The sequence below is a fragment of the Desmodus rotundus genome, chromosome 3 (assembly GCF_022682495.2).
Source record: "Desmodus rotundus isolate HL8 chromosome 3, HLdesRot8A.1, whole genome shotgun sequence".
In the NCBI taxonomy this organism is placed as follows: Eukaryota; Metazoa; Chordata; class Mammalia; order Chiroptera; family Phyllostomidae; genus Desmodus; species Desmodus rotundus.
In genome coordinates, this window is record NC_071389.1 from 18,036,445 (window position 1) to 18,064,250 (window position 27,806).

At 52.3% G+C, this 27,806-nt stretch overlaps 1 protein-coding gene and 1 non-coding gene across 3 annotated transcripts; both read right to left on the reverse strand.

The window, feature by feature from the left end:
• On the reverse strand, positions 1–27,745 carry MECR (mitochondrial trans-2-enoyl-CoA reductase). Of its 2 annotated transcripts, XM_024554477.3 has the most exons (10): positions 27,542–27,745; positions 15,756–15,853; positions 15,145–15,276; positions 8,717–8,860; positions 5,933–6,035; positions 4,807–4,909; positions 3,760–3,833; positions 2,466–2,526; positions 2,243–2,315; positions 1–865 (listed from the first exon to the last, which is right to left on the reverse strand). In XM_024554477.3, exons 1-10 carry the CDS (start codon positions 27,721–27,723, stop codon positions 708–710), a joined length of 1,128 nt encoding a protein of 375 aa, XP_024410245.2. In that variant the 5' UTR covers positions 27,724–27,745; the 3' UTR covers positions 1–707. The 2 variants fall into 2 exon arrangements, 1 of the variants encoding a protein (XP_024410245.2); XR_006654660.3 differs by lacking the exons at positions 1–865; positions 2,243–2,315 and adding an exon at positions 2,769–2,993 and having other exon boundaries at positions 2,477–2,526; positions 27,542–27,744.
• On the reverse strand, positions 26,043–26,149 carry LOC112299699 (U6 spliceosomal RNA). The gene has a single exon (XR_002974290.1). It is a non-coding gene; the product is annotated as a U6 spliceosomal RNA (small nuclear RNA).
• Positions 27,746–27,806: the final 61 nt, after the last annotated feature.

Genomic DNA, 27,806 nt, shown 5'->3' on the forward strand with positions numbered 1-27,806 from the left:
ATGAGTCAACTGCCTCTTTATTTTTATTTATTTTTTTCTTAGAAATAGCGCATTATTTTAAAAAAGATTTACTTACTTTTAGAGAGGGGGAGGGAGAAAGAGAGGGAGAGAAACATCAATGTGTGAGAAATACATCAATTGCTTCTTGCATGCCAACTGGGGACCTGGCCTGCGAGCCAGGCATATGCCCTGGGAATTGAACCAGTGACCTTTCAGTTTGCAGGCTGGCGCTCAATCAACTCGGCCACACCAGCTAAGGCTCAACCTGCCTTTTTAGAAGATTCTCCTCTGTGGGCTTGGATGGCTTGAGGGAGGAGATTGAGTCTCGCTGGCTTTGGTATCTGCCAGGCCCACCTAGGCTTTGCTTTCAGGGTGTCAGTAAATGATCGCCGGGGGAAGAAATGGAGGATAGGCAAGGAGGAGCATCGAAGTCCTGGGAGATGGCAGGTGCACAGTGATGATGACGGCCCTTTTCAACAGGGTGACTTCTGTGGGTTTTGTTTGTTTGTTTTCAGGAAGTCCAGACTTTGTTAAGTACCCCGAGGCTGGCCTGGGAGAAAGCCTTGGCTGGCTTCACAGTTCTCCCAGTGGGAAGTCACAGGGAGGAGAGGAGCAGCCTGTGGAAGGTCGAGGGCCCAGACTGAGGGCCCAGACCAGTCCTATTGATCCCCTTCCCTTCCCACTTTGCTCCGGCTCTGCTGAAATTATCACATGGTGAGAATCTGTTTTGAAGACATGAAGGGCTGCATCGAGGTCTCCAAGGCACCCTGGTACTCCTGCAGGGGGACCTCGGCGCAGGTGGGAGCTGTGAGCTGGCCTCGGTGGATGAGGTCGCACAGAGTGAGAATCAGCTCCTTGAACTGGGCTGTGGGTTGGAGGCAGTGAGACAGGGCTGTAGCAGCAGCAGCAGGGCTCAGAGATGGGACAAGTGTCACCCCTATGGTAGGAGCTGGTGCTGTGCTCCAGGAAAGCCTGGAGAGCCCAGGGCTTGGCCATAGATAGGGCAGCTGTGGAGGCTGCTTGGTCTCCACCTGTGTTCAGGACAGTGAGAGCCAGGGTGGGGGCAGAGGAAGGTGGGGAGTGGCCGCAGGAACTGACAGGCAGGCAGACTGGTGGCTCAGACCCACAGAACCCGACTGGGGTGTAACCTGGAGTCTGAAGGGCGGCGGGAGGGGCGGGACTACTTCGAGGCAGGGACGCCAGAAGAGGATCAGGGAGGGAGGTGGGTGTACCTGGCATACCAACTGATGTGTGACAGATGGGCTTTGCTCAGGAATAGAGCTCTCCCTGAGAGCCCAGGACTCCCTCAGAACCCCAGGAGTTGAGGCCACCAACACCCCCTCCCACGAAGGACCCAGCATGGTGCAGGAAAGTGAGGAGTGAAGGCCTTGGCTGAGAAGTGTTTTTTCATTCAACGTTCGCATCTGATCGCATCCTCTGCTTAGAACACTTCAGTGGCTCTCCAACTGACTTAAGATGGAGTCTGAACTCCTTAAAAAGACTGTAAGGCCTTTTATAAGGCGGTCCCAACCTGTATGTCCAGTTTCCCGCTCTCCCTGCTGGGCATTTGCACATGCTGTCTTTCCTACCTGAAACACCCCACTCACGCCGCCACTTTCCTCTCTTCACTTGGATAACCCCTCGTCATCCTTCAGTCTCAACTTGGGGGTCAGTCTCTGAAGAGCCAGTCCCCCAAGAGGGGAAGAATGTACCGGCTCGGGTTCTGGTCAGAGAGATTAGCTAGTCGCATCCTGGCTGCACCCTTCCCTGGGTGGGGTGCCTTTGGGCAAGCTACTTAACCACTCTGAACCTCAGTCTCCTCTTCTGCCAAACAGGGCGAACAACAGCTTAAACTACTATGACACCTACACTGGGGCAGAGGTTAGGTGACTCGTCCAGGTCCCACAGCTAGGCTAGGCAGAGCCTGTAACCAGAAGCGGGAGAGCAGGCGGGCTGGCTCCGGAACTCGTTTCCTTTGCTTGGTTGTCGGTCACGGCAGGCTTCCCACGCCAGCGCCTCACGGATGGGGCAGGGTGTGCCTTGTTCAGTGTTACACCCCCAAGGACTAAGCCCACTTTAGTCCTGTAACTATTTGCTAAGTGCAGCTGCAGTTAGAAGCTGTTTTCCTTTATCCTGTTGTGGGGTTGGGGGGGGGGTCCAGTTGCCTATCCAGGGCTCCGAGTCACACAGCAGGCATTGCCCTCTTGTGTGACCCCTGGCGAGGGGGCCACCATGCACTCACCTGGACTGTGGTCCTTCTTCCACTGGGACAACCAAAAGCCCCGAAGTTTGAGATCCTTAAAAATGAGCAGGCTCTGGGGACACAGAAGGACACACTGAGGCTCTGAGGACGAGGGCTTCAGACACCACTTGAAGTATACGTCCTTCCCCCAGGGGCGGGCACTGCCCGAGTGCAGACAGCTGTGGAGTCCGGGCCCACGTGCAGGCCTCCCCCACCGGCTTACCACAGAAGCTATGACGGGCTGCTTGGCCATGCCCCCGTAGGTCACCATGGTTCCCCCAGGCCTGAAGAGACAGAGAGAACAGAGTGGGTGCATGGGGCCCTTGTGGAGTCTGCCACAGCGCTTCCGTTCCAACTCTAAAGCCTAAACCTTGTTTTCAGAATTCCTGGGAAGGGTCCCCAATACAGATTCCTAGGCCCTACACCAGACCTAATGAACCAGGAGGCAAAGGTCTCTATTAAAAACAACCACTGCCTCTCCAGGCGACCCGGATGTGGGGGCAGGGTTGGGGACCCACCGATCTACCTGCCTAGTCAGACTCTGATGAGGTGCCGCAGAGAAGTGCGCTCTGCTGAGAAAAGCTCAACACCTGAGTTCAGTCCGGCTCTGCTCCGCTTTCAGGCGTGTGCCTGCGGGCATGGCACTGACCTTAGCCCAGACCGCCTGTCTTCCTCCCACGACGAACGACAGGGCATGGCAGTTCCCCTCGGAGGTTGCCTGGAGCAGGGCTGAGCCTGGCTCTGCTGCTTCCTAGATCGTGGGTAGGTGACTATCCTCTTGGGGCCTTGTTTAAATGGGGTGGGCACAGCACCCCTGGCCAGGGTGGCTGGGGGTGGGGTACCTCAAACTCTCTGCACAGAATTCGGTGCTTGGTAAACTCTCAGTGATTGTTTTCACAGCTCTTTAACCCATCTTCCCACCTAGACTGTGAGTTCTAGAGGGTTCTCCTCCAGTGTCTCAGCCATCTCTATACGCTGTAGCTACTGAGTGCTAGTGAAAGTGTTTAACTAATATCGTTTAGGGGATTCCTGCTGCAGCTGGGAAGTGCCCTTTCAGGCACACTTCTGCCCGAGTTTGTATTAAAGGGAAAAGGAAGGGAAGGACACGCACTGTTAGCCGTGTCAACAGTGCTAACCCCCCCACCCCCACCCCGCAGTGGTGGGAAGACAAGTAACTTTGGTATTTCAGTTTTTCCTTTGTACTTTCATATGCTTTCAAAATGTTTTGTAATAAGCATCGTGTTACCTCTGAAATTAGAATCTCTTTAAAAGCTAATCAGCTAGGACTAAGTGACTTTTTAAGACGCCCTGAGGTTATAAGTTCTCGACCACTCCCCCTCACAGGGAGCCTGGCAGTCAGTCCCTGGGAAAACAACGCTGGGTGGGCTTCTCTGTCACTAGTAACGAAGGCAAGGAGGTGGAGACAGGAAGTGCCCAGATAAGTAGGACAGGACTTCGGCCCAGCAGCCAAAGGCCGGGAGCGCCAGGAACTGGCCCTGCAGGGCTCAGAGACTCACGCCAAGTGCCGCAGCAGCTCTGTGGAGCTTTTCCCGCCGACGCAGTTGAGAGCAAGCCGCGGCTGAGGCGTGTCCTGGAAAATAAGGGGCCTGCAGTGAGGGGGCTCCCACTCTGCACGTGGGGGCTGACGCTGCTACCCACCACTTCCCTGGCCCAAGTGTCGGGAGGAGGGGGGTGAAGAAAACAGGATGTTCTTGTCTTAGAGTTCTCTTTTTCCCTGCTCAGGAATGGCCTCTTCTTTACCAGCCCAATCCTGTGATCTGTTTGAGAATTTCGTTCAGATCTCACCTCCTCTGGGAAAGAGAATAGTGCAATCCATTCCCAAGGACTCCACTTCCCCAAGTGCGCCTCTTCTCGGCACTCTGAGCTCAGTCTGTGTTAGACCCACGGCCTCAGGAGTGTCCTCAAGGGGCGTGCGTTCCTGACGGAGCGTGTGCTCGGTCTCTCGGGGTTCAGTGACAAGCGGCTGAGATGTGCTTTGGGCACCTGCTAGCTGTGCTGGGGTGGACGCTCTGGAAGGTTCGGAAGCTTCCAGTTCAGAGAGTCCTGGGGGCAGTCCTGACTCCACTGCTTTGACAGAGTGGTTCTGGTCAAACCCTTCATCTTTTCTGAGTCAGGGTTTCCTCGTCTATAAAATAGATAGCACCTACTTTGTGGGCCTAACAGATAAAATGGAAGGTAGGTACCTAGGAAATGTTACTTCTTTCCTTTTTCTCTCCTGCCCGTGCCTCAGTTTCCTCAGGTCCCCTCCCAGCTCTGAGATTCTCATCAGCTGTGTGGGATGTTGTGGCCCCAACACAAACATTCAAAACTGTACCTCACACAGGGCTTCCCCCACCCTGTGTTCTCTCCTGCCTCCCTCAGAGCCCCTGGGCACTTGCTGCATGCTGCCCCCTGGCTGAGGGATGGGCTTTACCCTTCCACAAAGAGGCAGAGGGGCTGTGAAGACGAACAGTGGGGCCAGGTCCCAGCTGCTCTAGTTCAAGCCAGCTCTCTGCGGGGGGGTGAGCATGGACTGGAGGTGCAATGTCACGCCTCCGAGATACCTTAAAGAGGTTTTTCGCCTCAGGTTTTCTTAGTTCCTCTTCTGTGATAACATGCTCGGCCCCCAGATTCTTCAGTTTGTCGGTCAGCGTCTGGATGTCAGGTCTGGAAAGCAAACACAATCCTTGGTCGCACACACTCACCTTCCCCACCAAGGCTCCTAGGGCTCCTCCGTGCAGCCGTGAGAACCTGAGTTTCTCTGCGGGAAGCTGGGGCTGGGTTTCAGCCAGGCCTCGCCGCCCATTCCATCACGCTCCTGCATCTCTGGGCCTCGGTTTCCTTGGGGATGAACCGTTTGTGCAGCCCCCACCAGCCCGGGGATGCTGGCAACCATCTGTGCCCAGAAGTCATTTCACTTCCTGATTTCTTCTAGTGATCGGACAAACTCCACTTCCTTTTTGCCCCCCTCTCTTTTCAAGGGGCTCTTCAGAGTGTTGTGCAAACACTCTCCAGCCCAGGAGTGGGTCTGGGGCTCCCTGGCCAAGGCGAACGATGATTTCTGTTAGCACACCCGAGGGGGTGGGGAACCGAAGTGAGTATCAATTCTCCCACTAAGCCTGCACTTCGACGACAGACACGGCCATGCTCGTGGACAGCAAGGTGTGTGAGGAGCTGCGTGATCTGAAGGAAGGGGGACAAGTCAGGAGAGGAAGTCTGTTGCAGACTTGCTGTGTGAGGCTCCCTGAGCAAGCTGCTTCCTCTCTGAAACTTCGGTTTCCTCACGTGTGAAACAGACGACGAACCTGCCCCAAGCCCTTCAATCCGTAGTCAGGGCACTTCAAAGTTGCACGCACAAGCAAGGGAAAGGGCCCTGGGTGAGATGGTTCACAGAAAGCGTGACACAGCTTAAAACCTTCCCAAATGTGAACTGCGGTTTTGAAAACATGGGGTTATCACAGGTCAAGAGTTTCAAACTCTCCTAGTATTCAGCCACAGCCAACTCCACTTCCTTCCCGCCCTTCCTTTACATTTGAGAGATCCTCTCATCCTAAAGCCCAGACTTGGTTTCTCCACGAGGGTATCAGTGAGCAAGCCGCCTGCTTATGCAAGGGCGCCATCTGGTGGAAATGCAGGGACACGAGGTGGAAAGGCCCAAGTCATAATTTCCGGATACCACCTCCCACGCACCTGTCTCGGACCACGTTGATGGTCCTCAGACCCAGGGCCGCCGCAATCTGGATGACTGCTTGCCCCACGCCACTGTTGGATGCATTCTGGATGACAGAATCTCCTGTGGAGCCAGGAGGAGACTCAGATCAAACTCTGGAGACATGTAATTGGTCAAAGGCTTCCAGCCTGCGTTCCTATCACATTAGGCAAGAGATGGAGTGCATAGGCTCAAGGGGCCCAGGGACCTGGCTGCTGAGACTTCTCAGACCTTGGAGTGTTGCTCCCTCTTCTCCCGATGGCCCCCCAAACTCCCACAACACCCACGGTACCTGCTAAGACGTGGCACCTCAGAGTGTACAGTGAGCGTAACTTAGACCCTGCTGTGTAAATGATTTTATATCCTTCGTCATCCTCCAATTTTTATGTCCTCAAGTCTCCGCTTAGGTTATTTCATTGGTGTGCAATGCTTTCTTTCCTCTTTCTCCCTTTGTTTTGAAACCCTACAGAAATCCTTTGAAGTGCAGCGCAAGTGTGGCTTCCTCCATGAAGCCCCCCCAGACTCTTCCCCACAGCACTCTGCAGGCATCTATCTCTGCTAATATACACAGTCGGCCTCATCTTCTACTGGTTGTATATGGGTCCAATTGTACCCAGAGCTTGCAGCTTCTTGAGGGGAAGGCCATGCTTACTCCCACTCTGTACTGCTTAATAAAGGCTCATTGGCTGGAAATGGGATGACAGCCATACTGGAGAAGCGAAGCAGCCCCTGAAACAGGGTCTTATAGTTTGTGGTCTAAGCCCAGGCCTAGATCTGGAATTAAGTCCCTGGGGAGGCAGCGTGGCATGTTGGAGAAAACGGGGGCCCTGGAACGAGATGGGCCTGGGTGTGAGTCCCGCTTCACCAATGACAGTAAATGAATGAGACAGGGCAGGTCACAGCCTCTTTGAACTGCAGTTTCCCTCCCAGTAAAGCAGGAGCCCTACGAACATCAGTCGGGACGCTCTGAATTGGAGCCGACGCTGTCGTGCCTGGGAAGGCGCTCTGTTCCCCCAGAGTGCTGTCCGGGTCTTGACAGGCAGCAGGATCTGGTGCGAGAGACAGAGGACGCCCTGAAAGGACGCCCGTTCTCCGCGGCCAGGGTCGGCACACAGGCTGTCGCTCATTAGTGGGTTATGAAGTCAATGCAGCAGGTTACAAGCAGCATGTTTTTTTTTAGTGAGATAGAAGGGACTAGAATAAGAAACAGCAGAGCATACCACACACGGTAAGGGTAAATACTGCTCCATGAAATTTTGGTTCCCGTTATATGTATATTCATACCTGTCTATGTTCCGGATTTTAATATAAAATGGAATTCTCACTGTGGGTCAAGATCATAAGTTCAGCGCTGACCTAGCCTAGGCCACACCAGCCCCGAGTCAGGAAAGTGAAGAGGTATGGTGGGCACCTGGGGGGGGGGTTGGTGGCAAACATGTCCTGCAGTGTCCACCACAGCGGTGGTCCAAATCAGGAGCAACCCGAAGAGACGAGATGCAGGTGACCAAAGTGTCCACTACACTAGGCTCAAGGAAAGGTCCCTGGTCGTACCTGCTGGCTTTCCCCACTACCGGTTGCTAGGACTGCTCCGCCAGCGCTGCAAGGACCTGCATTGCCCTTCGCGGGAAGTTGGGACTGGTTTCCAGCCAGCATGGGGCAGCAGCGGCCACCTAAGTTTACCATATTCCAACATCTCTGGGCCTTAGGTTCCTCGCTGGCATAGCAGAGGTAAGCTGGGAGACTTCCATGGTCCTACCAGCTTGCGGATATGCACAACGTACTGGGTAGCCTCCCACATGGGACATGAGAGTGGGTGGGTCACCTCCTGCCATTGGAGGTTAATGCTTAGGTGGGTTCTCTGAGGGTCGTTTGAGGGCGCTCTGCAGGACTGAGCCCCAGTCGCCCACTGCAGTAACCGGCCTTCACTGCCTTCTCCCCCTTCCCATCTCACTCTCCCCACTCCTGCTTCCTGGATTACATCCCCAGTAAACTGTGTGTCCCCAGGCCTTATGTCAGACTCTGCTATCAGGGAACCCCAAATAAAACTGGTCTTGTCATTTCCCTGCTGAGGGATTTCGCACCAATAATTTACGTCTCTGGACCTCAGCTTCCTCATCCTAGAAAGGAAGAGTGGGGAAAGCAGGGTGGTCACTGCCCAGTGTCACACTGCAGGGTTTCAGCTCGCCCTCGGAATTCCCAGTCTCCGCTTTACAGACCACAGTGTCTGATGACTCGAGAGGCCAGCTCACACAGTAGTGAAAGGTGAAGCTGGAGTTCAGGCCTGGGCTGTTAGGCTGGGGCTTGTGTCTCAGCCAGTGGCACCGCCCTCACCCACTGCTCTGAGACCAGACGCGTCCAATGTGGGAGTGCCGTAAAGGCACCCGTGGGAAGGGGAAAGTGATACGTGGGTGCTGAGAGGAATTACTGAGTTCAGCATTCGACTGAAAACACAGGGCCTGTGTCTATCTTGTCTGGCTTTGTATCCCTAGCGTTTAGCCCAGCTCGATCTGTTTCTGCTGAATGACAGGATTCCGTCCCAAGCTCTAAGAATGTGACCCTTCAGCAGTTTTCCAGAGTGTGCGCCTCATGGGGTTTCAGCATGTTTTCCAGGTACCAAGCTAACATCTCTAAGTGAAAGCAACCATGCACTAGCCCAGGTTAGGGCCCGTCTTCCTCCCCAGTGAGCTCCCACGGCCTCAAAGCCAGGACTTGGGTCGCACTGGTGGGAAGATGCTGGCCTGCTCCTCCCCCCGGCAGGGTCCTACCTGGCCGCAGCTGCTCGAAGTCCGTCAGCATCCGGTAGGCCGTGCAGGGGTTGACGCTCAGAGTGGCAGCGCTCTGAAGGGGGATGTCGCTCGGAACTCTGATCAGTGCCTCCTCGCTGAACACTGCCTCGGACCGCCAGGTTCCTGGGTCAGCGAGGGAGTTCTGGCTGTGAGGAGGGCCCCTCCTCCTCTACCCCCGTCCACCCTCCTCAGTAAATGGGCCTCTCGGACAGCAGGCCTCAAAGAAGGGTCAGAGAACAAAGACAATCTTGAAGTCCTTTTGAATGTCTCTGAGTCCTCATAATTAAGTAAGGTGTAGACTGTGTTGTTCCCAAGTTAGCTACCATTAGATTTAGCTGATGCCACCCAGCAGGTGGCTAAGAATCTCAAACTACCGGACTCTGAGGGTAAGACAGTTACATCATTACCAGGAAAATGAGAAGCCGGGAAAGCTCCTATTTTCCTGCTGGGTCCTCATTCTTCTCACCTCGGGCAGGCGGACTTGGCAGGGGCTATGGGAAAAAGCGTGAAAGTGGAAGTCGGAGGCCTAGGTTGGGACCTGGTGGTGTTAGTCTGCTGCTTTGGAAAAATCCCCATGCCACTTGAGGTTTCGTTGCTCTAGTAGATAAATGACACTGGCAAGAAGGGCCTGGCTGGCCTCCTCCGAGAGCTCTGCACAGATCAAATGAGATACGGGCAATAAAAAACCCCTATAGACTGGAAAGAAATGATCACGAACTCCTGGCCCACATTCCAGTCCCAGACAAAAGACTCATAAAATGTCACTACTGAGAAGGCCCTTGAGAGTACGGAGTTTAACCTCCTCACTCAGCAGGGCAGGAAACTGGGGGAGCGACTCGCCCAGAGTCGCCTAATAACGGGGCCGCCCCCTCCCTCCACAGATGCCAACCCCACACCTGCTACGAGCCAGGCACCAGGGCAACACAGACACGTGCCTTTCTTCCATGGAGTTTCTGCTCGAGTGGAGGAGAACAAGTGAGAAACAAACAAGAGACTACAATAATTATAAATTATAGAGGGACAGAGTCACAGTGGAGAGAATTACTTGAGACAGGAGTCAGGGACAGCTTCTCTGAGGAGGTACAGGCAAGAGCTAAAGGATGGAGTCGTTAGCCCCTCAGGGACATTGGAGGCAGAGGAGAACGCACACGCAGAGACTTTGAGGCAGGCCAAACGTTAGGGTGGAAATGGGGGGCCGAGGGTGATGGGAAGAGTGGTTAAGGTGTGGCTCAGGTGTTACGGGATGAATGAGTGTTTTAGAGAATTTCATGATCTGGACCCATAGGAACCATGAGTGATGTTGTAACTCAGTACACACACATCTATGAGTCTCCCTCTCTCTATCGGTGTGTGTATGTGTGTATCTCTCTATAAACATGTAAGTATATATGTATCTCTACATGTATGTGTGTACACACACATACACACACCTCAGAAGCCAAATGTTTTCATGGACCAATATTTACCCCACCGTCTTATTCTTTATTCTATCCTGCCTTAGTAAACAAGAATTCTGTTGGCAACTCGCTTGACTGCTTTGGCTAACGGGTAATAACCTGTAGTCTGAAAAACAGAGCTCAGGGCCATGACAGGGAGAATAGATTTTATTTTCGTGAGTGGGAGGTTTCTAATGAGCTTTAGGAGAACCCTGGGGCCACTGGGTTTATGCTTTAAGGCGTTGCTGCTGCAAAGAAGAGACAGGGCGGGGCGAGGGGCAGCCTGGAGATGGGGAGTCCTGATCAGGAGGCTTCGGCGGGGGCGGAGCTGTGGGACAGCGGTTACCTAGACCAAGACGCAGCAGTGGGCTTGAAGAGAAGTAGACGGGTTTGAATTATCTGCTGAAGATGCATCAGCACGGGCCAAAGGGCACTGGGGGAGGGGTGGCCGGTGCTCACTCAGGCAGGCAGGATCGCGTACAAAGCGGAGGTGAAGGGGACAGACCTTGGAGTCAGGCTGTGCCATTACTCATGAGGCCGCCTTAGGGAAACTACTTGGAGCCTTGCTGGCTCTGTCTGCTGGCTGCGCTGTCTCAGGGCCCCCGGCCTAAACTTCCAAAGCCCGCAAGTGTGCGCACTCATTACCTGGTTGCTGGGATTCTAACAGTCTCCTGGTACCACATGTCCCAGGTATGGGGGGTAAGGGGCAGCTGCAGGATGGTAGAAAAAATGTGGAATTTAGGGAGCAGGAATTGGGGACAAGAGGAAGGACACTATTAAGGGCTGTGTCAATCCCAGAGCAGATCTGTGACTGAGAAAAAATAAGAGGCTGAAAAACTGAAGGATTCCTTTGGGGTCCAGGAGGTGCCTTGGCATTCTCTGGGCTTCACCCAGCCTGGTCTTCAAAGCTTCGTTGTCCCCTTCATAATCATCACCCCTCACCCTATGCGTGCCAAGCGGGTAGTGCCCAGCTTTTATGCATGAAGCCAAGGCTGTCTTCTAATTCCCCTTAATGGCACGACAATGGAAATCCAGCCCTTGGCGTGGATTTCTGCGGCCTGACTGCCCCTAATCCTCTTCTCAAGAGGCCCTGGGCGGGGTGAGGACGGCACGCAGGCCAGCCCCAAGGGCCTTCAGGGGTTTAAAGGAGAAACCCTTAGGCTTTGGAGCTGGAGAGACCTGATTAAAAACCCCGTTCTGCCACCCACTAGTGGTGCGATCTCAAATTCTCACTTCACTTTCTCTGAGTTTCACTCTTCCTGCTCTATGAAACGCAGAGAAGAACCCTCATGCTGTAGTGTGAAGACTCAACACAATGGCGTTCGTGCAGACTGCCACTACGCCTCGTGGGTAGGAAACGTGCAGCGCCCCTTTGCTGGTCCTGAGTCTCATGCCCTAGCTCTGAGGGCAGCCAGTCCGCACACGTGTGCCGCTGACCCTTAACCATCTAATGCAGGGTTGGCAGACTATATAGCCCATGGGCCAAATCCGGCTCACCACCTATTTCTGTAAATAAAGTTTTATTTAAACACAGCCACACTCACTTCTTAAAATTGTTTATGGCTACTTAATGGCAGAGTTGAGTAGGGGTGGTATGCTTTGCAAAGCCTAAAATATTTACTATTTGTCCATTCAAGAAAAAAGTCTGCCAACCCTGATCTAATGCACACAGAGATTTAGCATTTGCAAAGATCACTGCACCCATTGCCTCAGGTGAGCTGCGTCTGGGCTGCAAGGTAGTGACACTTAGTCCATTTTGGAGATGAGCAAACTGAGGCTCAAAGTGAATAGTTGTGACTTAAGGTCAGACAGGGCAGGTGGAAGGAGAGCCCCCATCTGATTCCCAGGCCAGTGCCTTTTCTCCTGCTCCATGCTGCCTCAACCAGGTTTTTAAAATTACTTATTTATTTATTTATAGACAGAGGGGAAGGGGGAAAAAGGGAGGGAAAGAAACAACAATGTGTGGTTGCCTCTTGTGAGCCCCCTACTGGGGATCTGACCTGCAACCCACACATGTGCTCTGACTGGGAATCGAACCAAAAACCCTTTGGTTCGCAGGTCTGAGCTCAATCCACTGAGCCACACCAGCCAGGGCCTCTGCCGGGTTTTGAGTGTTTACAACGGGTGAGTCAGTTCGCACATTCTCTGGCCCAGTCTCCCTTGGGACTAGTTGGATTACGTGTGGGAAAAAGCTCGCTATGGCCACAGCAACGGCTGGGCAGCTCCATACCATGAAAAATGACCAAGATCTGGCCAGTTGAGGACTTAGCTACTTACCTGATTGCTGCTCTTACTAAGCTGCAGCCTTCACGACAAGGCCATGTGCGTTCCCTGCTGTATGCTAGGGCCTAGCACACCACAGGTGTTCACAAAATGGTTACTGAATACACTGAGCTAATTATAGTCCTGATAATCATAAAATCCTCATCCTCTCCGACTGGCACCTGGTCTAAAAGACTCACTTTTTCTCCAGGGAGAAATCCCTGTTCTGGCCACCCCCCCACCACACAATTACCCACACACCTGGCAGATGTCCTCCGTTCTTCTCTCCAAGTCTAATTACCATGTCCTGTTACTTTAGCTCTTAAACCCATGTCTCCTCCAGTCCTATGTCACTGTCTTGTTCAGACACTCATCACCTGAAGTCTGAGCTGTCAGGCATTTCCTTACTGGTTTCCTGCCTCCACGCGGCCACTGCCCTTCCTGAGTGTTCTCTGCACTGCACGAGTCTGATTAAATCATTCCTCTTCTTAACTCTTCACCAGGTCCCCTCTGACTGTGGATGATGGCCCTCCATGTCCGGGCCCAAGCCCACCTCTCCAGCCTCACCTTGCTTCTTCACCGTCCCTCCCCCAGCCCAGCCACACTGAGCTGCCTGCAGCGGTCACAGCGCCATGCCTTCGCCCCCGCTGCACTCCCTGCAGGGGAAGCCCTTCCTCACCTAGCCCACTGGCTGCGTTTCTACTCAGTGATCCTGACCAAGTTCAATCATCATTTGTCTGGGAAGCCTTTCCTAAAGCTTCCTGAGACAGGGGACTCTTGTCTTTGCACCCTCAGGTGACAGTGGCACTCATTATACTGCGTTGACCCGCTGTTTTCCTGTCCCCAGGCAAGAGCCCTGGTCAGGCAGGGCCTGCCTGCCCCACCGAGTGTGCTCCTCACTCGGCAGGGGGCTGGTCCCAGCACCAGTCAGCGTCTGGTGAGCCCTTGCAGTTCCCAGCTCCTGGTTTCACTCAAAACCCGATCTCCTAGAAGCAAAGAGCTTCTAGTAGACTTCCATTACTAGTTTGTTTGGTTTTTACCCCTGCCTTTTCCTTCTAGAACTACTGCTTCCTAGCCTCTGGGGCTCTTAACCACAAGGCCCACCCTCTATACCACAGAGATGGGCAAGAGGATCACCTAAGCGATTGGAGTGGCCCAACCCTCTCGCCCTGGCGGTGGGTCGGTCCACGGGTGGGCAAGGACCAAGGCAGAGTCGGTCAGCGCCCTTCTGGGGGATGGATACGGTTGTGTTGAATGGACTGTGCGGGATGTGCTCATTTGTTTGTTCTCAGGGCGACATAAAGCTCAGGCTGCCGGTGGCCATCTATGCAAGGTATACAGCAGAGGGGGTTTCAGATCTAAGCTCCAGCACTTACTGGCTAGGTGACCCTGGGCAAGGTGCTTAATCCTTTACATTTACTATCGTCTCATCTGCAGAATGGGAGTGACAGAATCTACCTCATGTGGGGATACCTGAGTTAATGCATGTCAGGTCCTTAGAACACTGCCTGGTGCGCAGGGAGTGGTCAATAAATATTTGTTGCTACTACTATATCGCTGTGCGGGGAGATCCCATCTAAGAACTAGTGAGAACAAGAGAAAGACAGGGCTCTGATACACTGCACTTCCTGGGTCCAGCTCTTCCTGAAGCCTTCCATCTCCTGCATTTCCTGGTTTCACAGACCGATTAACTTCTTTTTTGTAAAGCATTTCTGAGTTGACCCTCTGGAAGTTATAACCCACAGAGTCCTAACGCTGGGGTGTAGTGGGGAAAACAGAGGAGGCAAGTCTGGTGAGCTCTCTTTCAGTTTGCTGTTTCAGTTTGGGCAAGGGCTTCTTTTTAAGCTTCAGTTCCTCCTGCCCAATGGGATGGATGATGTCTGTCCCACTTCCCTCCCGTGACTGCTGGGAGGATTCCTTCGTGTAATGTTTGTGCCTCAAAAACCATCAAGTGTTAAATGATTCAGCAATGACTCCTTACTGAAAAGGAGGCCCTAACGCTCAGGTTGGCTTTGGCAGGGCCGCCCCCACATGGCCCCATTACCTGTGTGACCTTCTCGCTTGCGCCATCCTCTCCCACATGCATTTTCTCCGCTGAGGCTACGCCAGATTTTCCACCATTTCCCAAACTCAGCTTTGTGTTTTAGCTCTTCTGTTTCCTCCAAATGCAATGATTTTGGCTCACTTCCATATGACAAAACTCATCTGTCAAAGGTCTGTTCCAACAAGCCTCCTGCAGGAAGCCCTGATCCTCCCCTAAGACTGTGTCTCTCTCTCCTCCACACACAGGCGCACAGAGTCGCCAGAAATGTCTTCCACGTCCTGTGACTTTGTAGTCCTCCCTTTGCTGACGTTATTTATTGGTTTGGAGATTTCTTCAGTTGGATCTTAACCTCCTGGAGGGCAGGGGCTGTCTTATTTGTGTCCCACATTGTACCTCACAGCAGGGATTCAGAGAATCACAGCTCCAATCCACAAAAGCCCACTGAGAAGAGAGAGCAGGTAACTCACCTTCTGAGCAAAAGAGACAGAATTTCTGCTCTCCGTGTTCAGCTCCCACCCCTCCTGAGGGCAGGTGAGGTCTGTGGACCTAACAATAGACCCCGTGTTGCTTAGTTGCAGTGAGCCAATGAGCAAACCTCTATCCACAGTGTGCGTGAACTAGGATCCGGAACAACGAAGAGTCTGCAGATACCTGGAGAAACTCACCCAAACCAGCAGCTGCTGGAATCACCCAGTCTCCTGGCTTCACCTCAGTCACACTGCTGCCCACTGCCACCACCTGTCCCACGCCTTCGTTCCCTCCGACTGCAGGCAGCTGGGGGAGGAGGCCGTAATTTCCTAAGGAAGAAGAGCACAGTGTTATCCAACAAGGCTTGGGCAGTGAAAGCATGGACTCTGGAGTCAGGCCTAAGCCTGACCTGGGTTCTGCCTTTGACCAGCTGTGTTAGTTACGACCCGACTTCTCTGAGCCTCAGCTTCTTCATCTGTAAAGGGGGACAATGCTCTTTTGCATTCATGCTTGTTAGGAGGATTCAACAAGATAATGTGAGAAGGGAGCCCAGTACATTGCAGGCACATCACTGTGATTGGTTTACTCCTACCAACATCTTCCTAACTCCGGAAAAGCCTCACAACCCAGGGAGGGGAGGCCAGGGGCTCACACTGTCCGCAGATTGCACACATCTGGGGGACAGGGCTGCCATCCCAGGAATTTCACACCCACACCCGAGGAGGGATGAAAATGTGGTGGCTGAGCAAAAAAAAAAAAAAAGAATGAAAAAAAAGCCAATTAATGGAGGCACAGAAACTGAGGCTACCTTGGATCATATTTATATCAGATGGATTGATAGGGGCCGCCAGCATCTTCACGTGGACGTCTGATCCACCCACCGCAGGAAGCTCCAGGTTCTTCAGTCTACACACAGAGCCAAAGAGGGATTTTAATGTCACCCAGGGCAGACAGGGCATCTTTTGCTCAAATCGTCTCCCCGGAGGACATCAGACAGCACCACTATGTGCGCTGCCACTGCCTGCCCAGGAGTTTGGCTTCTGTCAGAGAAGAGAAAGGTGCCGTAAGGAACAGGATACAGGCTAAGTCTGTCTTAGCTGCAAGGGGAAAATCCCTAGTGACCTCTCAACCTCACTGCCCGCTAGAGGACAGAAAAAAGTAAAAATCCCACTGGCCTGGATGAACTTTGTTTCCCAAAACTTGCTCATCAATCACCTGGTGTGCTCACTAATAATAGGCTCCAGGCCCCGGCTCTGACCTGCTGACCAGAACCTCCAGATGGGGGCGTCCCAAGTAGGCCTCAGGAACAGGCACGACTGGGACTCTCTGGGCTGGCTCATTGGTCCACCACCCCTTCCCCCCTCATAACACACACAAGGAAGGGGAGACATTCCCCATAGACACAGAGGGCGTGAGGGAAGTTGAGATGGCTTTTGTCCATCAGAAAGAACTCCCGGGGTGACTGCGGTTCACCCCCTGGTCCGATGCCTCCTCTGGATGAGCGACCTGCTCAGAAAGCACACTGCACAGGGAGCTAAGCATCTTAGGTGTGAAGCCCAGGTGTGAAGCCCTGCTGTGTGATGGCTGTGTCAGCCTGGGCAAGAGTCCTTCCTGCTGGAGGCCCGTTTCTCCACTTGCAAAACAGGTGGGGTGGGGTCACCACTCATCGCTTCCAAGAGCAATTCTCACTTCCAGTCTATGTGACAACTCCCTTTGATGGCTGTGGGCCCCAGAGACCCCTGAACTTTGGTTAATGGGTAAAACCTGCCAAAGGGCTTCTGAGCGAGGCCTGGTGAGAACACCCCTGTGTCACTTTTGGTTTTTTAAGCTCTTCCAACCAGAAAGCACTAATCAGTGTCCTAGACTGGTGGGTCCTTGTGACTTTTCATTACTGGACTCTTTCCTTCTCCTCACCCCTCAGGCTTCATGTCTGCGGTGCTCTCTCTGCCCAAATGGACTTGTTAAGCAATGATTCTCTTCATCTGCACTTACTAAAGGCACATGTAACTGCCGGCCAGAGGCTTCAGGCATTAGGCAACAATGTCACCACACTAAACTGATGTAACTCTGCCCACTTCCCATGGAAATATGACCTTTTAATTATATCTGAGCTCCATCTTGCAGTAAAAGTGTGATTTTCAAGAAATGTTTTATACTAATAGTAATAATGGTGGCAGGTATTTATTACACACGGCGTCCTGTGCTGAGGGCTTTAAATACATGATCTGATTTAAGATGTAACATTCTGTGAGGAAAGTATTAGTAGTTCCAGTCTATCAGGTAGGAAGTGGAGGCTGCCAGGGATTACTGGACAGGGAAGACACCTGGACAGTGGCGAGGCTTCCCTACTTGCAAAGTCGGCACTCTCATTCACCTTCCTGTCCCCAGCATTCTGAAATCAGTGTGGGAACCCCCCCGACTGCCTGCAAGGTCTCTGGGGGTCTGGGGTCCCAATGTGGGAATCCCTGTACCAGATTATGACCAAAATAAGGGAGGCTGTGCCTCATCACGATTGAGAAACAGCAAAAAAAAAAAAATAATAAAATAAAGATACTCGCTACAGAAAGTGGGTAACTAGGAAGAAGTTGACGACCAGGGCAGAGAGAATAGAGATTCCCCCGCCCCCTTTTCTGGTGAGTGCTGAGGGATGCATGTGCTTTTGCATGGCTGGAGGGGGGTCCTTGTGATGACAATAACTGCTGCTGGAGTGCTGACCAGTGAGTCACTCTGCTAAGTGCTCTCCACGCCAGCTTTCTACCGTTATTCTGATTTCATACCCAAGGAACAAAGGCACAAAAGAAGTGATACAGCTTGCTCAAGGCCACCAAAAATAGTAAGTGGCTGATCCGAGGTGACCCTGGTAGTCTGATGCTGGAGCAGCCAGATGGTTAGCGGCTTCCTCCAGAACAAGCAGAGGGCGCTGAGGTGAGCACCAGCCAGGAGTGGTGTGCGGGCTTGATCCTTGCTGGACGGGCCAGGGGAGGCGGAGGGGTCAGAAGCTCCCTGGCCGCCTTAGCAGGGAGGCATCCGCCAGACGGCGGTGCTCCTCTGTGAACGCACGTGTGAGCTGGCAGCGCAGAGAAAACTGTACCAGAGCGCACCGACTGTGGCCTAGTGGCCCCTCTGCATCATCTGCGCTGCTTCTCTCTCGCACTCTGGCATAGAGGCGGAGTTTTTGCGTAAACCGACAAAGTGCAAGCTATTTGAGACATTTTTTCCCCGCAGTTTCTATATGCTCTTGCCTCAGCCCAGACTTTTTCCCACAGCTTCTCCAGGAATTGAAAAGTTCACTTTACCCTTTAAGACCCGACTCAAATTTCACTCCCCCCGAAGACATCTTCTGACCCACTTCTTGACTCCATCCCCAGCGCCCCCGTTACACAGAAAGAGGGACCATATGACCCTCTTACCCGAGTTCATCGCTTTCTAGTTTACCAAGTCTTTTCATACATATTTTTCAACGGATCATAATGCACAAATTCACAGTCCTTTTCAGAGCCCTTGGGGTGACATGTACGTACCTCAGAGTTCCGAGTACATTATCTACCCCCCCCCCCCCCCCCCGCCCCACCATGAGGGCCGGGGCAGCACTCCGTGGCCAGATAGTGTTTTACAGCAAAACACATACATATGCACGCCAAGGGGAGTGAGTAACAACCACGTAAGAACTTCACGTTGGAGGTCAGGTTTTGCCTCCAAGAGTTATGAAAAAACACAAACAAATAATTAAAAAAGAAAAACAAGGGTCAGTTTGCAGAGCTTTTTGGATGTTGGAGTTGTGGGTGCGAGTGTGAACTTAGACCCAGGTCTTCCCGCCTCAGTTCAGTGCTGTTCCGACTGACCTAGTTTTACAGTCCCAGCGAGTCGCCCCCGTTAAGACTGGGCGCTCACGAAGGGCAGGGAGCTCTCAGTCTCAGCACAGCGCCTGGGACCCAAATGGCGCTCACGGCTCCCCACAGAAATGGTCCAAGTTTCTTCTCCAGAGAGAACACGTGGCAGAGAAGTGCCAGTCATTCAGGGCCGAGGAGAGGCTCAAACCACAGGGACTTAGCTATCGAGGCTTGTATTTGCCCTTCCTGATTTGGGGCTCTTAGGGAAAACAGGCCTGAAGGACGGGTGCAAATAAAAAAATGGAGATTACCTCTAAGAGAGTTTGGTCTGAGCAAAAAAGCCCATGGCTCTTCCTCACAGGTAAGTTCAGCTCGGATACGCAATGAGATGGCACTTCTTAAAGATCTAGATGGCTGTGGTCACGATGAGAATCCAGGGAGAACTCAGTTCATAGATGAAGGCCAGAGCGGGGGTTTGGGTCGAAGTTGGCAGTCCTGGGTTTGAATCCGGCCCTGGTCAGTTACCAACTAGATAAACCTCATAACCCTTGTCTGTGAAATTGGGAGAACACTAGAACCTGGCTCACAGGGTTACATGAGTTAATGTACATAAAGCATTTTTTAGAGTGCCCGGTACACGGTGGGTGCTGACGATGCGGCGCCTGTTACCGGCACGAGGAAGCCTCTGAAACAATTAGCTGGCCACACCTCTGTAAAGAATCGCTGAATCACCGAAAGGAAGACAAATTGTTTGGAAAATTCAAGTGAATTTGATTCAACAAATATTTTTGATAGTCCTCCTAAGTGTCAGGTATGGTGCCATGGGGTTTAAAGATGAAAAAAAACCTGCCCAGGAGGCTGACGGAGTGGGCACTGACACGGGAGAAGCGCCATCGCAGAGGCAGGCGCGTGGTGCTAACGGCAGCTGAGAAGTGGACCAGCTGGAGGAAAAGAGCAGAGGGTGAGCAGAGAAGCTTGCGAAGAAGTGATACTTTAGATGGGGCTCGAAGGATAAACAGTTTACTGGGTGGACTGGGTGAAGAAGAGGGCTTTCCTGCGAGAGAGTGGCAAAGAAAATGGCCAGGCAACAGGTGCAGTGGGGACTGGAGCTGTGGGAATGGGCAGGACTGGACAATCTAGAACACAGGTGGCAAACGGGCAGAATCCGGCCCTCCACCTGGTTTTATCTGGCCTAGCACCTTGTTTCTACCCAGCGGCAGCGCCAAGCTCCTTGCCCCTAGTCAAGGAGTAGTTACATTTATACAGTATTAAATTATATTCGGCCCTTTGAAGGCAACCTCGAGGCTGATGTGGCCCCCAGTGAAAATGAGTTTGACACCCCTGACCTAGAATCTCTTAAATAAGGAGTGGCATTCATGTCACCTGGTAACCAGCTCCACATGGGGGGACGAGAAGTCTTTGATGGCTCCTGGGCCTGTGGCTTGGGTAACTGGATGACGACAAGGGGACAAAAGAAGAGTGCTTTAGACTGGGGAGCAAGCTTGAAGCAGGGCCCAGCCGAACGGTATGGAGTCTAGGGTAGGGAACATATTTTGGGCGATGGCTGGACTATTAAATGGCAACTAATGTTGACAGTTTACTGAGCTCCAGGCACTGTGTTTAACATTTTATACACCTGATGCTGTTTGGTCCTCAAAACGTGTATCTGGAGGATGTTATCACTCTAATTTGCATACAGGAAACCGAAGCTCAGAAGTTAAGTAACCTGCCCAAGGTGAAACCGTTAGAAAGCAGCAAGACGTGATCTGAAGCCTGACCCCGAAGCTCAGACTGTAAAACACTAAGGCTGCATCCCTCCTGCTGTTTGTGGGATTCTGTCCTGACCGATGTTATTATTAGGTCTTCCTGGGGTGCTACTCCTCAGGGAAACGCTGCCTATCAAATCCCCTTTGTAAGATCCAGACAGCACAGTAGAGTCAGACGGGCTCTGAGAAGTCCTCCAGTACAGAAACCCCTGTGGCTTTGAGCAATCAGAGCTCCCGGAGTTGGCTCAGCTGGGAACACTGTCGCACGGCACGCACGCCGAGGGACTGCGGGCCCCCAGACAGAGGTTTGAGAAGTGCTGCACCGAGCTCCGGCCCGCTCCGAGCTCTCTTCTTTGTCTTCTGGGTGGCCTGGCTGCTCTGATATCCTCAGAATTGGGAGGGCAGGACAATGTGGTGGGGACGAGGGTCTACGAGATGGAAAGTTGAAGCCAAAACTCAGGTGGGAGAGGGCGGCGGGCAGGCCCGACACACACGCTGCGAGCTGGGGGGAAGGTGTGTTGGACCAGCTGCATCTCACCAGGGAGACGAGCCCAGGCCTGCCCCATGGAATGCCATCAATACCACAGACACCGCTGTTCCTGCAGAGTTCTAACAGGTCGTCAAGGATACCAGTCTGCCAAGACAGGAAGGAAAGTGGGGCGAGTCTGAATTCCAGGAGTTGGACCTCTGGTGTAATGATAGCAATTTCTTGTTTTTTTTTTTGTTTTTTTTTTTTAAACTCACCAGAGGAACTGGTGGCTGTGTAGCGGAGCGCAAATGAAGCACCCAAACACAGCCTGGCTAGACCTCGAGTCGCTTCCCCTGGACGTCCAGGGCCTTCCCCTGTGAGTGTAATGGCGCCACACAACTCGGAGGGATGCCACTGCCTCCACTCAACAGATCCCAGGCTGGATAAGGTCACAATGGCTCCTTTGAGGCTGCAGCTGTACACCTGTGATGCCATGTGAACTACAAGGGAGACAAAAGCAGGCCGAAGAAAGGGCCTTTTGAGAGGGGGAAAAAGAGGCCAGGGCTCTGGGGACCGCTCAGTTATATTTGCTGGCTAAGGCGGGCACCAGCCAGTGCCTCTAAGATAGCTTTCCCGCCTTGTGCATTTAATTAGCAACCATTTGTACTTATCTTGCATCTTCCACTTAGTCCCCTCACACAGGTCAGTATCATTCTGAGCAGAACCAACAGGCAGGGAGAGAGAGAACACAGACACTTTCTCACCTGCTCATTACGGAGAGCAAAGAAGGTGTCCCATCACAGGGCACACTGGGTGGAGGACACTGACATCTTCTGTGGCTTTCCCTGGTGTGCCTGCAACCCCCACGGTCACAAACAAGCCTTCTTCTGTGACTTGGTCAAATGCCTGCTGTGCTGGGCACATTGTCCTGAGACTTGATTAATAATTAATAAGCAGAGCAGAGCCTGGAAATCGTGGAGGAATGAAGTTCTTCAGCTCACCCCCAGCAGGGGATGGCGGCGGCCTCAGTGGGTGGGCCCCAAAGGAGTCCTCAGCCCTCAGGGAAGGAACCTTCCCTGAGCAGAGCTCATCCGTTCCACATCTCTTGGTGTGCTAGGTGCGCTCGCTTCCCTCCCTGTCTCTAAGAAATCTTGCCCTCCTACCATCCAGGACTTCTAGTTCACTCATTTTGAACAAAAGGGAATCAGAGACTTGGGGCAGCTTCTGGAAGTTTCTAGCCAGGGTTGGCAAAGAAACCCTTTCCCTTCCTTCTCAATCACCTACTTTTCTGCAATTAAGATGACCAGGAAGCTTGCAAGCGCCATATTCTAGTCTGCTGACACCAGCTTGAGGGGAGCTGCCGAGTCTCTGTCACTTGCTTTGCTGAGGCCTAACTCTCCCTGTTGCTCCAGAGAGCAGGATCCTGCCAGGGCAGGAGGCGGAGTCTCTGCCTGCTGCTGCTTTTGTCTCTGACAGGTACACAGATGACCGTGCAGCCCCTGCCTGGTAGGCTGCCGACTGGGTAACCAACTGAAGGCAAACAGGGCCCCTGGTGAAATCTTGTGCCCAGGACCCTGCATTTCCAGCCACGGCAGCACTCCCAGGGATTGCTAGAGCATCCACCGGCAAGCAGGCAGGCAGTCCCAGGCTTGCTTCAGTTTCACAGAATTGTCGGAGCGGGATAATTGTTGGATCAAAGCGGATTCGTGTCTCCTAACAGTCTCCATGGCTGCAGTTCTATGTTGAAAAGACAGAGGTGTGTAGGGATTGAGGTGTATAAGTGAGGGAGCTCTTGAAGGTTTGTCACCAGCACGGAAGATGGGGGTGTGGGGACAGCACGAATGCTTGCGTTCACCACTGCTGACCTTGGTCAGCCCCTTTATCAAAGAAGCTGAAAAAAGCAAAAACCTAAAAATGGAGACTGGAGCGGTTTCCTTACTGTAAAAATGAGTGGCAGAGTGGGGACCAGGACCCCGGCCAGTCCCCAGTGACACACCCTGAGCCACAGACTAATCTCACATCCACTTTGCTTTTCCTTCTCTAATCTGAGGACCCTGCCACCCCATCCGGGATGGGGACGGCCTGGAACTGTACCAGAGAGCTACCGGAGCTGCTAGGGGAGGGCTAGATGCCACAGTAACTTGGGGTCATACTGGGTGGCAGCATTCCTCCCAGACACTCCGGATGCGGGGAAAGCACTTCTACTGTGCAGTCCCCCAGAGGCGTGCCTGCCGGGTTTCACCCTTAGAGGCAGGAATGAGCAAGTGGGGGGAAAGGGCTTGGCCCCAAACCCCGCAGCCTCGTGTGAAGTCCAGAGGCAAGGTGATGTTCAGGTGTCACAGGCCATAGAATCCAGCCTGAGTTAGAATCCCGCGGGCTCAGGCTGGTCCCCTCCGAGTCTGTTTCAGCACACACCTCCCTCAGAGGGTTACTAACAGGCACTTGCTAAATATTTGTTAATTGCACATATCACAGTTTTCTCTTCTTTTCCCTCTGGGTTTTTGCACATGCAGGAGCTCTACCTGGAACATTTCTGTACTTTCTCTCCTGGACTAGATTGCAAGTTCCCTGAGGGCGAAGACCACATGGACCACCCTTCTGCGGACTCGGTGCCTAGCACTCACTGGGCCCTCCAAGAATGAGTGCTGGCTAACTTGGTGAATTCTGTCCCCTCCCCTTCATTCAGGACCACAATAAAGAGCTTCAGGAGACAAAACAAACAAAATCCCGGTTTTTAACAGGATGCCAAATCAGAATGCTAATTTTTTCAAAGTACCACAATTCTGTTTTATAGACAAGTCACCAGCACAGAGTTCAGGGTTTGAACACTGACATCAACTGGAAAAAGAAGAAATGCCGTGAGAACAGACAGTGCCCTGCAGTGAGAACTCCCTATAGCTACACAGCCTGGCTGCCTATCACCTGCTCCCCAGATTTCACCCGGCCAGCGGCAGCAGGCGAGAGTGTGTGACAACCACAATGCTGTTCTACGAAAGCTTCAGGATCCTCCAAAGAAGCAGAGACGGACGGCAGCATTCCTACCATCTTCCCCACGGCGGGCTATCCTTCCTGTGAAGAGCAGACCTACAATCTCCCTCTCTTCTGACCTGCCTCACTCCCAGTTTCATCCCCCATCTCATTCTCAAAAAACACGTGGGATGATCGTCATTGTTTCTTCCGGTCTACGTCTGTATCAAGGACTTTGAATAAAGCAACATCCTAGTTGTAAGATTTTGGACAAGTGACTTTCAAGCTTCTTAAGCCTCAGTTACCTTGTCTGTAAAATGGGGCTAACAATGACCAAACTGGGGTATTTAATTAAATTCCATAATATATGTGGAGAACTGAGCCCCATGCCTGCCCCATAGTGGGTATAGAATGAATGAGAGCGGCTTAAGACCCAGAGAATGCAAACTTTGAAAGGGAACTTTCAGGAACAAAAGGAAAGGGAAGGACATCGGAGAGAACCTGGAACTCTGCACAAAGGGTAATGGCCATGAGGACCTCTGAAATTTCTAGAATGTTTGTCACTCTCCCACGTCACTGTTTTGTCCTGCACATGACTTCATTTAGATCAGCAGTCAACTCTTTAAAGGAAGAAGGCCCAAGTACACAGGGGAGTTCACCTGGGGGGAAAAGAAAGAAACTCTAAAACATCAGGGGAAAAGACTCAGTAGAGGAGGGAAGAGCTTAGTTCGGGAGGCGGCAGAACTGAAGAGGACACTCGGAATGGTGAAATGAGAACAGGAGCTCCCAGGAGGCCTCATTTTGAGAAGTCCCACAATCCCTCAGACCTGGGCATTCCTCGTCACCTCCCTGCTGCTCCCAGCACTCTGGCCCACGGGTGCGGGCCCCACAAACCGCTAGAGTCTGGGGAACGCTCTGCTTGGACTCAGTAGTTCCATGACCCCACCTGGTGTAACCTGACCCCCACACCCAGTCACTAGGATGTGTAAAGGACACCTGATTGTTTCTGTGACAGTGCGGTTACCCTATCCTCCTAAGACATGACTACAAAGAAGAGAATCCCAGCCTCTGGCCTCAGTCCATACACGATCAAGTCAAGTTGCCTGGATCTGGGTCAGAAGGGAAAGCTGCCATCCCGAGGCAGAGGGAGAACTGCCTGCCTGCTTGCCCATGCATATCCACAGCGCAGTGGTTCTCAACCCTGGCCTGACATCAGAGTCGCTGGGAGAGCTTTAAAATACACAGACTTCAGGGCCATCCTAGCCTTACTAAGTACTTCAGGGGTGGTGCATGGGAGTATGTAGTTTCTAAAAGTGTCATAGGTGACTGAGATGTGAAGCCAAGGCTGAACACAATGGTTCACGAAGTACCGTGTTTTGGACTTCTGGGAAATTACTAGGGCTCCACAGAAGGAGACAAGACAGCTGTCTTTTTTTCCCCAAGTGGCATCTGCAGCAAGCCTGTTCCAGCATCCCTAGCTCTCCAAGAGGAGGAGATCAATCAAGAGGCAACTTCCCTCAACTGCCCAACCTCCCCAGGCCTTCCCACAGGGTCCCTGAACATCGGAGATGCCTTCCTCACCACCACAGAATGCAATAAAAGGACTGGTTCTTACTGAAATCAGACACAGATTAGTAACATTTTTGGAGTGTCTGTTTTGTGGCAGGCCCTGCACCAGACACATAAGTCACAAGCCTGTGAGAAAGGCTCTACATTGTTCCTGTCTGGGGCCCATTTTTGGAACAGGTGTGATCATCAGGGATTTACCAGATCGTTACAGCACAGACCTCAGGGTAATTTATTACTTACGATTGACATAGAATTTGGGGTTTAACGTGATTTATTACTCATGATTAACATACACTTTAGGGTTTACTGGTGGTTTATTACTTATGAGTAACATACAATTTGGGGTTTATTGACTGGTGAGTCTTCTCAAAATCCTTTTGGTCTCAATTCAAATGGATGTGGCTAGGCTGAGTGAATGACCTTGAATTTATCTGAAGTGTGTCCCCTCAGGCTGTCAAAACATCCACCTTTTTTTTTTTTTTTTTTTTTTTTTGTAAAACTAGGAATGCTTCAGGGATTTGCCTGCTACCCTTGTGCAGAGACCATGCTAATCTCCTCTGGATTGGTCCAGTGTTAGTGCGTGTGCTGCTGAAGCGAGCACTCTGGCCTGTATGTCACCCATGAAGTAATCCCCTCTGCCTATCCTCTGGAAAACAGTCCAACTATTTGCTGGGAACCAGAGCTGTAAACAAGGGACTGCAGGAGAGTGTGTAGGTACTTGCTGAGAGATTGATCTCAGCTATTAGTGCTATGAGCTATGAAGTTATCGTCTCCATTTTTAAAAACGATGAACCCAAGGCTCAGAGAACCTTGGTAACTTGCCAAACACACAGCTAGGACAGGGGGGCAAGGGTTTGACCCCAGGTCTTCTGAATTCCAGATCAGGGCTTTCCCCTTAGCTCCACGACAGTCCGCACTCGCCCTTTGGAGTAGCTACACAGGAGATTTTCAGGGTCGGTTCCAGAGCACTGCAACAAAGCGAGTCTATCAACAAACCTAGTCGTAATCTTATCGTTAGTATAGGGTCTTGCCTTCAGTTTGCAAAACACCCAACGTCTGCAAAGCGCAATAAAACGAGGTATGCCTGTAGTTACTTATGTGCAGATTTATAAAGGCTGACAAGTCACATACTGTCTTTATCAGCCACATGCAAAAATCATTGATTTAGAGCTACCAGAATTTTAGGAGGACATTATTATGAAAGTAATGAGGGCTCAGAGGGGCTGAGCCACTTGTCCAAGATCAAACAGCTACTAAGAGGAGGAGTGTGCATTTCACCTCAGGTCCGCACTGACTCCAAACCAGGAGCACTTTGTAACTACAGGCACACGTTCAGCGCAGTGGGAGGAAACCACAGGAGAACAGATGTCAGAAGCCATGGCTTCCCATTCCTGTTCCAGCCTTTATTCGTACAGCACTTTGGACAAGTCCCTTGTCGCTTGTAAAATGGAAACAATGCTCTCTGACCTACTTTACTGAGAAGTGAAGATCCAAATGGGTGTAAAAGTATTCTGAAAATCCCCTCCGAAAAATAATAGAAGGTAAGGACGCGGGCAGATCAGTTAGTCAAACCTGGATTCAAATTCCGACTCTGCCTCTTACTGGCTGTGTGTCTTTGGTCAAGTGATTTTACCTCTCTTACGCCTCAGTTTTCTCATCTGAAAAGTCAGACTAAGTCAAGTACCTAGCCCAAAGGTTGTGGTGATGACTAAATGAGAGCATCCATTTATACAGGGGTTGCCCGACATATAGTACTTGACCAATAAACGTCAGCCACTGGTACCGTTACAATTGCGCCCCTCGGGTCTTTAACTTCTTAGAAGCACGGACTTTCCAAGCTACCAAACGTACCCTGGGCTTCAGTCTTGGTCCTATTATTCTCTGCCTTCTTCCTCGGACCCTGTCTCTTCCTTCCCGGCCCCCTTCCCCACAGCCGTCTTAAAACCCTACGAGAACCCCAGTCCCCTTGCCCCGGTTCGGCGCTGTCTCTTACTCGACGACCTTGGCTGGGTGCCCGTGGTGCTCATAGACCAGCGCCCGGACCCGGGAGGGGCCGGCAGACGCAGAGTAGGCGGTGGCAGCAGGCCGGCGGCAGCCGGAGGCAGGTAGCAGCCTTCGCCGCAGAGGGGCCGGGGTTCGCGCCAACCGCAAAGTGCCGCTGACCCACATGTTCATTCCAAGAACTCGTAGCCGGACGCCCGGGTACGTCATCTTCCCGCGACCGCGCGCTGGCGCCCCGCCCCCTGCCCCGCCTCGAG

Bases quoted from the DNA above. Each gene is read 5' to 3' on its own strand.
- MECR (XM_024554477.3), bottom strand. From the start codon at position 27,723: ATGAACATGTGGGTCAGCGGCACTTTGCGGTTGGCGCGAACCCCGGCC. The intron at 6,036-8,716 runs GTAGGACCCTGC...CTGGCTCCACAG, and splicing joins CTTCGAGCAGCTGCGGCCAG to GAGATTCTGTCATCCAGAAT. The intron at 2,316-2,465 runs GTAAGCCGGTGG...CTGTGTCCCCAG, and splicing joins AGCCCGTCATAGCTTCTGTG to AGCCTGCTCATTTTTAAGGA.